The following is a 16,688-nucleotide window of genomic DNA, read 5'->3' as shown; positions in this document are numbered from 1 at the left end:
TGGCATTAAAAAGCCTGGATGTTATGGTGTAAACACACTTGAGTGCTTCAAGAGGTTTCTTGTGCTTTATTGACCTCATTCAGTATTTGCCTTCAAAGTCATATAAAGGAAATGGTATTTAGATACATGAAGATGTACAAGTAGTACTGGTGTAAGTGACAGTTGTTCAAGACTTCATACTTCTATAGTACTTTTGAATTAAAGTTAATGTTACCTTTCCTCACGAAAACTCCTTGATGTAGGAAGTAAGAATATTTTATAGAAAAGAACATTGAACCTCTGAAGTTTAGGTGACTTGCTTAAGAGCACACGTACTTTTAACTCAGTTCTTAGGACTGCAAGTCCATTGTTCTTTTCAACATATTGAAGCACTGTTCTGTTACTTGATTGAAAGAACATTGGGGTACATTAAATATTTCAGAGGGGTCATAGGGCTATGAAAATTCTAAGGGATAATTCTAGCTTTTAAGAGAATCTCTATTTGTTAAAGAGTAGCAAAAAAGAAATGAGTACTCAACTTTAATTCAACAATAAATGCAAAAGTGAAGGTTCTCATTCCAAAGAATGAGTTATTTTGCACAAAGATACATCATCTCCCATTTCTGCACCTTTGCCCTGACTGGCATGCACTATCTTCTCTTCCCTACCTGTTAGAATTCCTGGTTTCTTTCAAGACTCAATTCAAGCTCCACCTTCTATATGAAAATATATAGCCAGCTTTCTCATTACATTCATATGGTCTATGTGCTGATAGATATTACTTGTTTGTGACATTAAAATGTGAAATTTTGTTTAATCATTGTCTAGATTTATTTGTGATCTCCTCATTGTGGGTACTTCATGAATGAATACAATTGAGCCATCAAGCAGTTTTAAAATACTTATGTGCCAAACATGGTGCTTGGTATGTGATAGGGATATAGTGTCAAAAAGGAAACATTTTCTGCCCTGAAGGATTGCTGGTCCTCTCTCAGCTCTTCTAGTTCTCCCTGCTGGCAGTCTTTAGGCCATCTAGTCTCTACTTGGTCTATCATCTCTACTACCTTCTCCCTGCAGTCTTGAACTCCACTCCCTGGCACTACCTGGCTGTGATACTATTTTGGCTTTATCTTGCTGAGAAATAGTCTTCTCTTTCTGGCCATCTCCACTCAGACCATTAGTGTCTCCTCCTTGCCCCTCCTGCCCACTAGAGACCTGGACTGCAATCCTGGAATGATGCTGAATTCTGACAGGCCAGTTTCCCCCTCCTTTTAATCCAGTTTCAAATCTCCATTGCATGTTGAGGTCATTCCTATTGTACCCACTCAAGTGTCTGTTCTTCCCCTTTCTAACTCATCTCTCTGTGCTGTCAATATTTCACCATTACGAATATAAGTGCCTTGAGACTAGAGATGGAATTTTTGTTAGCAATCAGTCTGTCAAGGATCTGCCAAACTGATGGGAGCCCTTCCTCCAGGACTTCTTCATATTTTATGGATCTCCATGTAGTACTTGGACTGTTAAAAATATGTTAAACTTCAAACTCTTGAATAAACTCCCTCCTTTTTCTGTTATACATATCTTTCATCATTTTTATACTATCTTTACTGGATACTTTCACCTCTTTGAGTTTTATTCCATTGCTTTTTTCTGACCCTTTCCACCTAGTCCTCAGACCCTTTTGCTAAATTTTCACTTGGGGCTCTCTCATTTGGCAACCTTGTAAGTTCAGATGTCTCTATGAATAAGACTCACAGAGAGAAGTCCAGTCAATCTCTTCCCTTAGCCCCAGTCCCACAGCAGCACCTACCTATTGGACATTTTGAACATATCCCACGGGCATCTCAAATTCAATATGACCAAAACAAATTCCTTCTTTCCCCCTTATATTCACTCTTCTTCCAAAATGCCCCTGTTACTGCCAAGAGTACCACCATGCTCCCATTTCCAGGTGTGCAGCTTCGTTGTCATTGTTCATTCCTCCCACACACTTCACCTATCCAACCAGTTGCCAGATCCCATTGCTGCTGACTCCATAAGATCTCCCTCATATCTTCTGTGCACTTAACTCACCGTCATCACCCTGGTCTAGACCCTCGTCATCTCTCCCCGTTGTTCTCCTTCCCTCAGGGCTCTCCTCATGCCAGTGCACGCTGCACGTAACCGCTAGAGTGATTTTCCTAAAAGGCAGGTCTGATTGTTTCACACGTCCTGCTCCCTATTATCTTCTAGGACCATTTATGAACTCTTTTTATTAGCACTAACATTTTTTTACAGCCTGCCTCTTTCAGACCATTCTAGACTTCTTTCACTATGATCTGCTGCATGTATTATGCAATGGAGCCATCCTGGCCTACATCCTGTTCCCACAGATGATCCTCCATCTCCCATTTTGAAGCCTTTTCTCTGGCTGTTGTCCATGCTGGGAATGTACTGCCTCCTTACTGGTTTCCTAGTGACTCAGCTTACAGCCCACATTTTATAAGAAGCAAATCTTAATACCCTGCAGCTGCTAGGGCACTCCCTTCTAAAACTCCTTTGTACTCACTTTGTGTGTATTTATGCATGTGTACACACATACACCTGTGTCATTTTCTCCTTTAGAATGCAAGCTTCTTGAGGTCAGGAATTGTTTAATTTTTACACTTTGTATCCTCAAGGTTTGGTCCAGCATGCAAGTAGACTTTCAAGAAATGTTTATGGATTCATTCCTTCTGTACATATCTTCTTCTTCTACTTAGCATTGGCTCTAGGGAACAAGATGCCCCTCCCAGGATAATCTCTTCACTTCTAAACCATGTGGCCATCATTGCATGTTTTTTAGTCATGTTAGGATCATTGTAAGAAATTTGGTTTTTAAAAAATTGCCGTTTGCTGTAAGGGCACCTGGAGAGTTTGAAGTGCTTTTCAGCTTCCCAAATGTAGTCTATCCTGACCTTTTTTTCTTCAGTTTTGGGTCCAACTAATCATTACCTGAGACATATGTTCGAGATATATGGTATGCTAGATTAACACAATGGGCCGATATTACAATTTGGTCATAAAGCATTTTGCATTCACTCTATTTTTCCAGTGTGGATAATTGGTTTGAACTTTTTGAATGACTAGGGATTTCATTGAGGGATCATCCTAGCTATCAGTATAGGGACAGCTGAGTGGCTCAGTGGATTGAAAGCCAGGCCCAGAGATGGGAGATCCTGGGTTCAAATGTGACCTCAGACACTTTCTAGCTGTGTGATCCTGGGCAAGTCACTTGACCCCCATTGCCTATCCTTTATCACTCTTCTGCCTTGGAACCAATACATAGTATTGATTCTAAGATGGAAAATAAGGGTTAAAAAAAATCAGTACAGTGCCATTCATCCTCCAGTGACATTTGGAGAATCCAGCATCGATGAGACTTAACTTGTCTATTTAGACATTTGGTGCTTTAGGCGAGCATCTTTACTGATGACACATTGACTTGATTCTCAGTAGATCATTAGACAAATTTCTTTCTTGTGGTAGCGTCTATCATAAAATCTTGTATTACTTTAATGTTTCCATGGGACATTCTTTGTTTTAATGAGACCTTTTAAGGTTGCTTTTTGTTCCACAAAATCAAGTCTTTTTATATTAAAATTAGTAGGCATTAGTTAGAATAAAATCAAGCAATAAATCAATAAACATTTATTAATTGCTTTCAACCTACCAGGCAGCACTATCTAAGCACTAGAGATACAAAGGAACATACAAAAAGAATACAAAAGGAAAAGGGAACAAGTAGCTTCTATCTTCCAAGAAATTACTACTGGAAAGATCATATATACATTTGAGTTAAATACACAATATATACAGAGTAAGCATAAGATAATTGGGGGTAGCAGTGAGGGGAGCATTGGCCACTGATGATCAGATGAGGCCTCTGGAGTTGGCACTTGAGCTGAGTTCTTTAGGAAATTAGATTCCAAGGCTTTAGGAGTCAAGAGCACATCCCAGCTTGAAATGCTGTATAGAGAACAAGAAAATGGCCATTGTGTTTATTTGGATGTTAGAGTACATGAGAGAGGTAGGAAATGACCAACAGGAGTTACTTCTATCCCCACATTACTGTATTATATTAGCCTGCATATATCTCACCTAATAGAATTAGAATGTGAGCTCCTTGAGGGCACTTAATTTTTTTTTTTTAATCCTGGGTTAGTAAATACTTAATGAATATTTGTTGCTTGATTGAATGATTGGTACTAGAGGTAGTAGGGAGTCTTTGGAGCCTTTATGGAACCAATGATTTGAAGAATTTTCTAGTCTATGCACCTCATAGTGATGTGACTATGAAAATGTAATTGATTATAGTCATCTGTTAAAGCTTACTGTTCCCATTTCATTTTCACCAACTCATTTTATCGATATGAAAATTCTTAAAATGAGATGATATATTTAAGACTAGCATCTTAGCGCCATCAAATTCAGCTAGACTTCATGATCATATCAAAAATGACTTTTTGGGCATACTGATAGTTTAAAAATTAAAACTAAATCAACTCAGTAACAATATTTATTATTCTCTACTGTGGACAGAGTCCTAGAGTAGTCATACAATTTAGATAGGATACAATTCCCTGCTTTCATGGAGTTTTCTGTCTAATAATAACATTTATACCACACACACACAAATTGTTCTGAATTCCACATACAGAGTTCCTACCCTATCATTTTTGACACCCACCAATCCCCTTATTTATCCCCATCAATAAATGACTAAAGAGTTTCATAGTTAATAAATTCTTAGATTTTGAGAATGTTCTAAAACTGGAGAAAGTTCCAGCCACATTGTGGAATTGAGGGTGGGAATTTTTATCTTTTGTTTTTGCTTAATTTAATTAAATTAATGTTTGCTTTTGTAATGCATTTAATCAGTGCTAATAACCAACTTGAATAAAACTGATTAGCTAGATTTTATATGAGAATTAAATGAACAACTGTGCTTCAGAAATGAAAACTTTAAAAAATTAACACATGTGATAATTAAAATGTTTGGGAGCAAGGGAAATATATATATCAATTATGACCGCTGAAATATGTTTTCTACTGTGTCTTGGTTTTATATAAATATAAGATGGTCTCCAGGGAATATATTCCCAATTTATGAATATACCCAAGCCAACTGGGTTTTATAGAGAAATTTAATTTATAATACGCTGATTAATCAATAGAAAAAGAGAGAAAGTAAGAAAGAATGAATAAATCAGTCAGTTGGTTTTATCACTCACCCAAGATCTCTCTAGGTAAGGCTTCTCATGCCAACTTCAGGCTCCACCTTCAAGAGAGCCTCCTTTCAAGAAATGTTTCCAGAGAATTCTCCTCCTTCAGAGCCAGCCTTCTCTCCTGGTCCTCCCACAGAGCAACCTCCTCAATCCTCCTTCAGAGCTACCTCGCTCAGAGCAAAACCCCCTCCTCCTCTCCTCAGACCCTGCTATCTTTAAGGAAACCATCTAAGTCCCCTCCCCTCAGTTCTCACATCTACCAATCACTGTCGATGTCTCCCCTGTGCCAATGGTGGCTCTAGCTTAACCCAGGACCGCCCAGAGGTCTGTTTCCTTTGCACATGTCTGTTGTAGGTCATATTCTCAAATTATTAAATCTTGATCTATGCTACAGCCCTTCCTAAATCCTGTTAGACTGAGTAGGGTGGAGGTTGTAAGTTCCAAGACCTGGCTCTGTCATTCCAAGTATCTCTATTGTATGAATTCTAAAATCAATCATGACTCAAAGTACTTCCTGTTCTATGCTTAAGCATAGGTCAAAGCCCTTTCCATTGTTTAGCAAAAGGTTTCTGTCCTAAAGTAATCTTAAATAGGAAGGAGAAGGACCCTCCCATGCCAAGGGTTTTCACATTCCAATAGAGTTCTTACTATCAGTAGGAAATTTTTTCCAAGTATGAAATTTCCCAATGGTGAAATTTCCAACATTCATAAGTCTAAGAAATTTTAAGGTTTACACACAGAACCCATTTACTTAATCTATAAGAAAGGAGTCACATCCCCCAACCTAGGAAGACCTAATTTTACATTCATACTTAAGGTATGATAAGTTAAGTTCAGTATAGATATTAGGAAATACTCGTGCCATATATAGATGAAGTCTTCCAAGTGTAGCAGTTAAAATTAGTTTCTCTACTAAAATATTATATTTTTATGAGGTTTATTAAAGATTAAGAAATAAAGAAAATACAAAATAAGAAAGCACGTGCAACCTACATCTTGCTGGCTAGGTAGAAAACCACGTGTCCCCAAAAGCAGAAGCAGGGAGAGAGAGTGAGTAGGTGGAGAGCCCCTTTAAATAATAATTTGTGATCTCGCACTCAGGCAAAATTCTGGGGAATTCTGGGAAGTTCCAAGGATTTCTGGGGTTTGAAGTCCGGGGTTCAAATCTCCATTTTTACATTTCCTCGTATGATCCTATTGGGAAAGATTTTCCCCAAAAGGATCATGAAAACATAATCAACTTAAAGATTACAATAATTTGAGGATAAGAGGAAAAAAGAACAAAACCAATGATTGCTAGACACATTGACAAAAGCCAGTTAGGGGGCAGTCCCCTTTGCCATGAAAGTATACATACAAATAAATGTTCAATCAACCACACCCAAAGTTCATTCTTGATCTTCTCATGCAGCTTGTGGTCTGGAGGCATATTCATGGTGTCTTCTCCAAACAGTTCAGTTTCTGGATTCGGAGAGGTAGCATCTTTCTTAACCTAAAATTCTTCTTAAAAGGAATTTAAACTTTGCGATTTAAAATAATAATATTTTTACATTTCCCCGTGAAAAGGGTGATTGAAAAATCACTTAGGTTTGCATGGCTGAGTTATGAGGTATGTGAATCAATTGGCAAGAGATATTAAAAAGACATCAGAAAAACCCAAATAAAAAAGAAAATTTCTGGATGAAATATAGACTATCAAAGTCTTATGTGTAAAAATTCCCAAGTAAAGGAAAAATAAATCTATAACATGTCCTTGAATCAGGACCCAATTAAAATGATATAAGCAAGTAAGCTTATATAAAATGATATAAGCAAGTCAGTAGCCAGGTCTACAGAAAGTTTGCCATACTATGAAGGACAAAAAAGGGATTAGATTATAGGAGCCAAATTTGGAATACTCGTCTGTAAGTATTTTCAGAGTGAGTGTGGATACAAGGAAGGCCTATGTCTTAATGTATGTTAAGTGTCGCAACTTTGAGTCTTCACACTAGGTTCAAGTCCTTTGTATTGGCTTAGAAGTACATTGATCCTTCCTGGATTGGTTTCTCTTTGGCCCTGTGTATTGGTTCTTTTGTATATCTTGTCCTGGAATCAGACAGACTCATTAAACAAAGTCCCATAATTTTTTTTAAACAATTAGTGGCATCATTTTTATAGTCTTAAGCTTTGGGGGTATGCATTGACATTATAGCAAATGTATTTTAAACTTATACTACTGCAAAATCAAAAAGTTAAAGAAAATATTGGTGACATATGCTAAAAATATAAAAAGGAGAGAAAAATACTGAAATAGTATTTTGCACATGCAAGAAAAATATAATAAAAAGAGTTTTAAAAATTCAAAAATGTAGCTTATAATCATTAACACACTATGTCAGCTAAACAAGGCTTTCTCACCAAAAATGAGATCCATTTCCTCTTCATATCTGGCCATGATCCACTGTGAGTACAAGCAAATGAATTTCACAAGGTAACATTTTTTTTAATAAAGAACGGTAGTGCAAATATGTAAGTATCAATATCCCCAAAATTCTCATAGTCCAGTTAATTACAATAGCAAACAAACCCACTATCATATTTCACATGAGCTGCTTGCTGTATGGAATTTTTTAAAAGCCTATGAATTGATGGATATTTGTCACAATTTTTACAAATGTAGCAAATCTTTCAACCTTAGCAAATACATTTTTAAACAAAGTAAAACTCATTTTCAGTCTAGAACATCATCAAGAAATCTAGATATCATTATAAAAATGTGGCAGAAGAGTCTAAACCCAAACCTCTGTAGAGTGAGCTGAAGAGTATAAATGAGAGATCCTCCCCTTTTGGGGGGGGGGGAGGGCTCCTAGGGGTACTATATGCCCTAGGATTAACTTCCCAACTTCCATTCACATTTTAATAAATGCGGGAGTTGGCATTATAATTGTATTTCACTTCAACTACTAAAATGGGTCTTATCTCATGTTAGGGGCAGGCAAAATGACCAGAAATTGTTAAGAAAAATTCTAAAAATCATGTCTAAAGAACCCTTAAAATCAATTTAAGATATTTAGCTCATTAAATTTTCCAAAGATTGTTGTAGCAATTTTCTGATGGAGTCCATCTATCCTCTATGTGACAATTTACAAAGTCAAAAATAGAAAAAGCTGTTTTTATATGGGCCTACTCAATAATGTTTCTTCAGCACAGTTATAGGGGGAAAACAACAGAATTTAACAGTAGTTAAAACCCAGTACATTAAAATGATCCAGTGTAACAGAATAGTATTGAATGCAGTAATATATGAAATTAAAATCACGAAGTAAGACCTTAAACAAAACAATCAGCAAAATGCAATAGAATACAGAGATTTTTATAAAATATGGGAGTCCGAAAAGCCTTAAAAATGTAACCTCCAGTCTCTTTAAAGTTCCTTGGTTTTTTTTTTAATTATCCATTTAGATGCCTATTGTCAGAAGGCAGAACATTGGGAAGGGCTAGGCAATGGGGGTTAAATGACCTGTACAGGGCCACACCGCCAGGAAGTGTCTGAGGCCAGATTTCAACTAAGGACCTCCAGTCTCTAGGCCTGGCTCCCAATTCACTGAGCCACTGAGTTACCTCCTCATAGTGAGGAATCTCAAATTTGGCTAAGGAGTTGCAAGGAGCTGAATTTTTCCCCTGGCACTCAGGTGAAGTAAATAAAAGGATCAGTACAGTCAAAAGATATCCTCTTAAAGTAGCCATGTTTTAAGTTCAAAAGCCTCTTCCTTGTCCTCTTTCTCCCCCCCCCCCCAATCCCCGTGATTCCCTGTCCCCAGTCCATGTGGAGGCTAATCGTAGCCTAAGGAAAAATCATCCCCGTTTTTTGCCAGTTGGTAGAAGTGAGTCTTGGGCCTGGGGCGATGAGCGATCCGCTCCGAGGCTAGAGTTGCTGGGCTGGGCGGGTTGGGACCAGGCATAGTTCCGAATTGCTGGAGTAGAGAAGCGGGCAACAGTTGCCAAGCTGAGCTGGGTCGGGTGGGGGTGGGAAGGGTGGGTACCAGGTGAGTGAGAGAGAGAGAGACCAGGAGCAGCAGCTGGAACAGGAGCGATTTGAATCAAACAGGTGATCAAGAGGCTTATCTGAAAATTCTTGGAGGAACTTGGCTTAAAAAAAAAAACAACCTAGGCACTGTAAAAATGGAGACTTGAACCCAGGACTTCCTTGCTCCACTTCCCCAGAATGCTTTGTAATATCACTGAATTCTCACCTGGGCCAAGATCGAGATGGGGTATTTAATCTGATTGGAAAGGCTTCTGGGCCTCTCTTTTCTTTTTCCCATTGCCGCTTCTAAGCAGACGCGATCTTTTTTCATAATGTAGGTGAGGTTGTCTAGGCCTCACTGCCTAGACACGTGCTTTCTTATTCTGTATTTTCTTTAATCCTTAACCTTTAATAAACCTCTAAAAATATAATATTCCTTGCAGAGAGAAACTAATTTCTACCTGCCTCAGTTTTCCCTAAATTTTAACTGTTTTGGTGACCACTAGATTGGATGAGAACTTCTTAAAATTTTTAGCCTAGAAATTTTTTTTAAGCCACATTTCTCCAAGATGCTTTTTTAGAAAACCATCTTGATCAGCTCCTGCCGGCAGCCATCCGCTTCTGACCTTCTTGATTCAATATCGATCACCTGGTGACCTGCCTGCCCAACAAACTCCAGCCTTGGAGCAGATCCGCTCATCACTCAAGACTCATTTCTACTAGCTGGTAAAAAATGGGGGTATGGACCATGTGGATGGTAGTAGGGGAGAGAGACAAGAGGGAAAGAAGAAAGGTCTTTTCAAGCAGGAACTTAAAAGCATGACTATTTTACAAGGATATCTTTTAATTGCATTGATCCTTTTATTGACTTCACCTGTGTGTCAGTGAGGAGATTCAGCTCCCTACAACCATTTAGCTAATTTTGGGGAGGAGGCAGCTGGGTGTCTCAGTGGACTGAGAGCCAGGCCTAGAGGTGGGAAGTCTTTGGTTGGAATCTGGCCTGAGACATTCATGGCTGTGTGGCCCTGAGCAGATGGCTTAGACCTCATTGCTTACCCCTTATCAATTTGCCTTCTGACAATAGATATCTAAATTGATAAAAAAAAACCCAAGGAACTTTAAAAAGACTGGAGGTTATATATTTTAAGGCATTTCAGTCTCCAATCGTCTATAAAAAAATCTCTGTATTCTATTGCATTTTACTGATTGCTTTGTTTAAGGTTTAACTTTGTGATTTTAAATTCATATATTACTGCATTCAATATTATTCTGTTACACCAAATCATTTTAGTGTACTGAGTTTTAAATACTGTTATATGCTGTTGCTTTCCCCCTATAACTATATTGAACAAATATTGTAATTAAGCCCATATATGAAAAAACAGCCTTTCTATTTTTGCCTTTGTAAATTGTCACATAGAGGATAGATGGACTTCATCAGAACTGGTAACAATTGCTATAACAACCTTTGGAAAATTTAATGTGCTAAATATCTCAAATTGATATAAAGGGTTTTTTAAACATGATAATTGGAATTTTTTTTTTTACAATCTCTGGTCATTTTTGCCTGCCCCTACCACGAGAAAGTAGCTGAAGTGAAATACATTTTATAACCCCCAACCTTCTCGCATTTCTAAATATGTGAATAGGAGTTTGGGCAGTTGATGTCAGGGCATTTGTACCCCTAGAAAGCCTCCAAAAAAGGAACACCTCTCATTTATACTCTTCAGCTCACTACTTTACTTCCACCAGAATGATATTTTTTCATGATGTTCTAAACCCAAAATGAATTTTACTTTGTTTAAAAATATGTGTATTCACCAAGGTTGAAAGATTTGCTACATTTGTAAAAACTTGTGACAAATATCCATTGGTTCATAGGCTTTTAAAAATGCCATAGAGCAACTTATGTGAAATATGATAGTGTATTTGTTTGCTATTGTAATTAATTGGGCTATTGAGGATTTGGGGGATATTGATATTTACATATTTGTAATACTGTTCTTTAAAAATGAAAAATGTTACCTTGTTCTATTCATTTGCTTGTACTCACAGTGGATCATGGCCAGATATGAAGAGGAAATGGATCTCATTTTTGGTGAGAAAGCCTTGTATTCTATATTTTCTTAGGTGACACAGTGTGTCAATGATTATAAGCTACATTTTTGAATTTTTTAAAGCTCTTTTATTATTATATTTTTCTTGCATGTGCAATATACTTTTTCAGTTTTTTTATTTTTCTCTCTCTTTTTCTATTTGAAGCACATGTCACCAGCATTAAGATTTTCTTTAACTTTTTGACTCTTCAGTAATATAAGTTTAAAATACATTTGTCAATGCATGCCCAAAAAGCTCTGAGACTATAAAAATGAAGCCACTAATTATTTAAAAATAATGGGACTTTGCTTATTGATTTTGTCTGATTCCAGGACAAGATATACACAAAAATGCCATTGCACAGGGCCAAAGAAAACCCAATCCAGGATGGATTGATGCACTTCTATGCTAATGCAAAGGTGAACCTAGTGTGAAGACATAGGCTTTCCTTGTGTCCACACTCACTCTGAAAATACAGACGAGTATCCCCAAAACCTTGGCTCCTATAATCTGGTCCCCTTTTCTGCCTTTCATAGTGTGGTACCTTTCTGTAATCCTGGCTATTGACTGGGTAAATGCATCATTGTTTAAATCATTTTAATTGGGCCCTGATTCAAGGACCTGTTATGGATTTATTTTTCTTTTACTTAGAATTTTTACACATAAGACTTTGATAGTCTATATTTTCATCCAGAAAATGTTTTTTTATTTGGATTTTTCTGATGTCTTTTTAGTTTCTCTTACCAATTGATTCAGATACCTCATAACTCAGCCATGCATCCCTAAGTGATTCTTCAATCACCCTCTTAACGGGGGAATGTAAAATATCATTATTTTAAATTTCAAAGTTTAAATTCCTTTTGAGAAGAATTTTAGGTAAAGAAAGATGTTACTTCCCGGAATCCAGAAACTGAACTGTTGGAGAAGACACCATGAAGATGTCTCCGGATCACAAACTGCACAAAAAACAAATCCAAATTGAACTTTGGGTGTAGTTGATTGAACATTTATTTGTATGTATACTTTCATGCCAAAGGGGACTGCCCCCTAACTGCTTTTTTTGTCAATGTGTCCAGCAATTACTGGTTTTGTATTTTTTTTCTCTTATCCCCAAATTATTGCAATCTTTAAATTGATTATGTTTTTATGATCCTTTGGGGAAGTCCTTCTTCCCAGAGGATCAAACAAGGGAATGTAAAAATGGAGACTTGAATCCAGGACTTCAATCCCCAGAAGTCCTTGCTCCACTTCCCCAGAATGCTTTGTAATATCACTGAATTCTCACCTGGGCTGAGATCGAGATGGGGTATTTAATCTGATTGGAAAGGCTTCTGGGCCTCTCTTTTCTTTTTCCTGTTGCAGCTTCTAAGCAGACGCGTCTCTTTTCATAATGTAGGTGAGGTCACTTCCTAGACACCTGCTTTCTTATTCTGTATTTTCTTTAATCCTTAACCTTTAATAAACCTCTAAAAATATAATATTCCTTGCAGAGAGAAACTAATTTCTACCTGCCTCAGTTTTCCCTAAATTTTAACTGTTACAGCACTAACTATTAAAAGCTGAATTTAGTAAAGATTTAGGAAAATTTAAAAAATTGAGGTTATTTTGTCACAACTCTTGTGGTTCGCCATAATTGTAACAATTAAAATTAATTTCTCTACTAAAAGTATTATATTTTATGAGATTTATTAAAGATTAAGAAATAAAGAAAATACAAAATAAGAAAGTATGTGCTTGCCAGCTAGGTAGAGAGCCGCATGTCCCTAGAATCTGAAGCAGGGAGAGAGAGTGAGTAGGCGGAGAGTCCCTTTAAATAGTAATTTGTGATCTTGCACTCAGGCGAAGTTCTGAGGAATTCTAGGAAGTTCCAAGGACTTCTGGGGATTGAAGTCTGGGGTTCAAATCTCCATTTTTATACAAGGGGGGGGGAAAGAATTGTGGCTTTTGAAAAGACATATAATTGGGGGCATCTGAGTGGCTCAGGGAATTGAGAGTCAGGCCCAGTGATGGTAGGTCTTAGACCAAATCTGACCTCAGACACTTCCTAGTTGTGTAACCCTGGGCAAGTCACTTAGCCCCCATTGCCTAGCCCTTACTGCTCTTCTGCCATGGAATCAATATACAGTATTGATTGTAAGACAGAAGGTAAGGTTTTTTTAAAAAAAAAGAAATGGCATATAATTAGTTGAAAGATGCATAATTTAGGATTCACAGAATAAGCGTTAGAAAGACCCCTGAGGTTAGTGGAAAATAGCCCATCACAATTATTGAGGTGTACTGCTACTTCTTGTGAAAAATGTCTCTTTATATGAGCTTGACTCATAATTGACTGAGGATCTGTAATACAGTATTCCCAACAAATTATCTAGCTTTTCCCAGAGGGCCTCCAAAAATGAGGTGGCCCCTATCTCCTGAGGAAGTTCATTCTACTTTGGAAATGCTCTAATTATCAAAAAAAATTTCTTATATCAAGCTCAACACTTCTCTGACACTTCCACACAAATATTGGTTTTGTCCCTATGGTTCTAGCAGATTAAATCTAATCCTCTTTCACATGACAGCCTTTCAAGTATTAGAAAATGACTGTCATGTCTCTTCCAAAGTTTTCCCTTTGCTAAAATAAATATTGCCATATCCTGGTATATTCTTTAATCTTTCTACCATCTTGATCACTTCTCTTCTGCTTCATGCCATTTCCTACAATGTGGTAATAAGAACTAATAATCCACATGTGACCTGGCCAGGGCAGAATCATTAGCTCATCATCCTCTCTACGTCAACCAGCAGTTCCTACTTCTGACTGTCTTTATTCCTATTTTCTGCAAAAGGAATGACATTGAACGAGATCAGAATTTAAGTATAATAAAGCTTATCATCTGTGATAAGCATTTTTAAGAAAAGGCATCAGATCCAATATAACTGGTATTTCTTCTCCTGTCACTTCTTCCTTTCTCTTCATTGGCCTGTAAGCTTGAAATGTGGTGTATTGAAATTTCTTCCCTCAGTAAGTTAGAAACAATGTAAAATCATATCCATTTAAGATGACTTTCATTCATTCATTCTTTTAGTAAATCACATACAGTCTGGTTTACAGAGGATGATAAGATACTTTATAAGATATTCCAAATCATTTAGTTAAATAATGCTGGACTTAACATGATGTTGGAAGGTAAAATTTTAATGTAGCTTTAATGGAAATTAGAATTTGGTTTACGTTTACGTAAATTTTTGTACACCATGACCTACATTATCTTTTATTTTCTGAAAGAAAAGCAACTTTCCTTTTTATGCTGTCATTGCATATTAAATAAACAAATGACCCAGGTGGGCCAAATGAGCCTGTTTGCAACAAGTTGTATCGTTAAATTTGCTATTATCATGTATCCTGAAAAATAATTTTAGCTACAACTATTTTTTTGCCTTTGTTTTTGCTTCAGGGAATGTAATTTTCATTTCTTCTCAAAAATACTTCTTTTCAAGAATTTTGGTCTGTTAAAGAAAAGGATTTTTTGTTAGGACCTAGGGAAGGTCAGTTAAGAAGATAAGAACAATTTCTACTTCCAATCTCATTTTCATTAGTGCCTGTATTGATATTTGTTTTTTTATGTGAGTGTCCTTCCTATAAATTGTAACTGTTGGTTTTTTAAATTTATATATTTTTTAGGTTGAATTTGAAGATGGATCCCAGATTGCAATGAAGAGAGAGGACATCTACACTTTAGATGAAGAATTGCCCAAAAGAGTGAAAGCTCGATTTGTAAGTGCTTTTTCCTCTGATGTAGTTATTTGTGTTCATTCTCCCCCTTCATTTCATCAATTCTCTACTAAGAATTCCTGACATGGATGAAATCACAGGTCTGTAATAAATTCTTCTCCCTTGCAAAAACAGCTCCTACAAGCTCCCTTGGAATAAAATGAAGCTTTCCTTAAATGTTGGGCATTATTGAAGTGTTTTCTTAACTGTTTGATTATCCAGAGCAAAATGGCTTCCCCAGACAATTTATTCTTTCAGAGTAGAATTCCTTACAAAAAATAGTGTAATCAAGAGAATTGAGATTACAACTGTAATCCCTATCTAAAAAAGAAATACATCCTTCAAAAAATATTGAGAATCTGCATGAGTGAAAGAAAACTCAACTTGTAGACAAGAATGTACAAGAAAGGGTGAAATCAAATGTCCTTTCTAAGACATTTTCTAAACATCTATCAAAGGTCTATCAGGCCTGAAAGACCTTTGATGTTCTAAATCTTCTATATCCTTTGAAAGGCATCCTCTTTTAAGATTCTAGAAATGGTTGCCTTACTTTCTGTGTTTTTATCCTTTTTTAAAATCTGTTTTTAAAGACCTAATTTATTGAAGGACATGGACTGGAGTAGATAACCTCTGAAATTCTTTTCTAGACCTTTAAAAAAGTGTATTGTTTATATACAAAGCATGAGAGCTAAATATTTTAGACTTAAAATACTCTCTCCCTAATAGCATTAAAGAGCTGTTTTCCTTTTTCTTTCTACTTGGATGGTAATTGCTTTGTTTCATAATAGAATTGGCCTCAAATCCTTTAGGAACCCTTAACAGTTAACATCATCTCAAATCAGCTTCTAAGAGTTATCAAGAGCCATTAACTCAAGACATCTACCTTTGCACTTATTTTGTTTCTCCTTAAGGAAAATATTGCCGTTATTGCCCCCCACCAAAAAGAAAAAAAGAGAAAAACAAGGCAGAGAGGACCCACATAATGCATTATACATTATGACGTGGGCCACTGACTGATTTCAATACACAGTCTATGTTATGCAGTTGAGCACAGTCAGAAAAGCAGACCTTCAGAAAGAAATGGCCAGGGGCTCATTGAATAATTCCAGTGGCCAAACACATCTCTCAGTTGAGTTTAGCTCTGTTTATTGGCTCGCAGGATTAGGTTTTCCCATTACTGTAAACTTTCCTTTTCTTTCTCTTTTGTATTTAACAAACAAATCACTAGCTGGCATTATAATAATAAGCTTCAGTGTGATGAGGACTGGGATGTGTCTTTTGAGGACAATGAAGCAGATTTCTAGTTTTGGGCCACACACACACACACAAATTATGAACCCTACAAGGATTATGGGTAAAATGGAAAGTGGATTAAATTTGGAGAGGATTTGAGTTCAATTTCTGTCTGTATGTCCTTTCTCTGTGACCGAAAGTGACAAGTCACTTAACCTTGAAGCCTCAATTCCTCATTTTAAAATTGAGGGAATTGGAATTGATATCTTCTAAGGCCTATTCTAGCTAAAAATCAATGAACTTGTGATCCTATTAAAACACTACACAGACCATTCTACTCCATAAAAGGTTAGCAGACTATATGGAGATGCCT

At 36.7% G+C, this 16,688-nt stretch overlaps 1 protein-coding gene across 11 annotated transcripts in view; it reads left to right on the top strand.

Moving 5' to 3' along the window:
* Positions 1 to 16,688, top strand: part of KDM4C (lysine demethylase 4C) — a 469,399-nt gene that overhangs the window by 446,833 nt on the left and 5,878 nt on the right. For all 11 annotated transcript variants that reach the window (XM_016424248.2, XM_007499560.3, XM_016424249.2 and 8 more), the window contains one exon: positions 14,993 to 15,085. In XM_016424248.2, coding sequence (XP_016279734.1) covers positions 14,993 to 15,085 — 93 coding nt within the window. The remainder of the gene's footprint in view (positions 1 to 14,992; positions 15,086 to 16,688) is intronic.

Source organism: Monodelphis domestica, chromosome 7 (genome assembly GCF_027887165.1).
Source record: "Monodelphis domestica isolate mMonDom1 chromosome 7, mMonDom1.pri, whole genome shotgun sequence".
Lineage (NCBI taxonomy): Eukaryota > Metazoa > Chordata > Mammalia > Didelphimorphia > Didelphidae > Monodelphis > Monodelphis domestica.
This window is presented reverse-complemented; position numbering and strand designations above follow the sequence as displayed.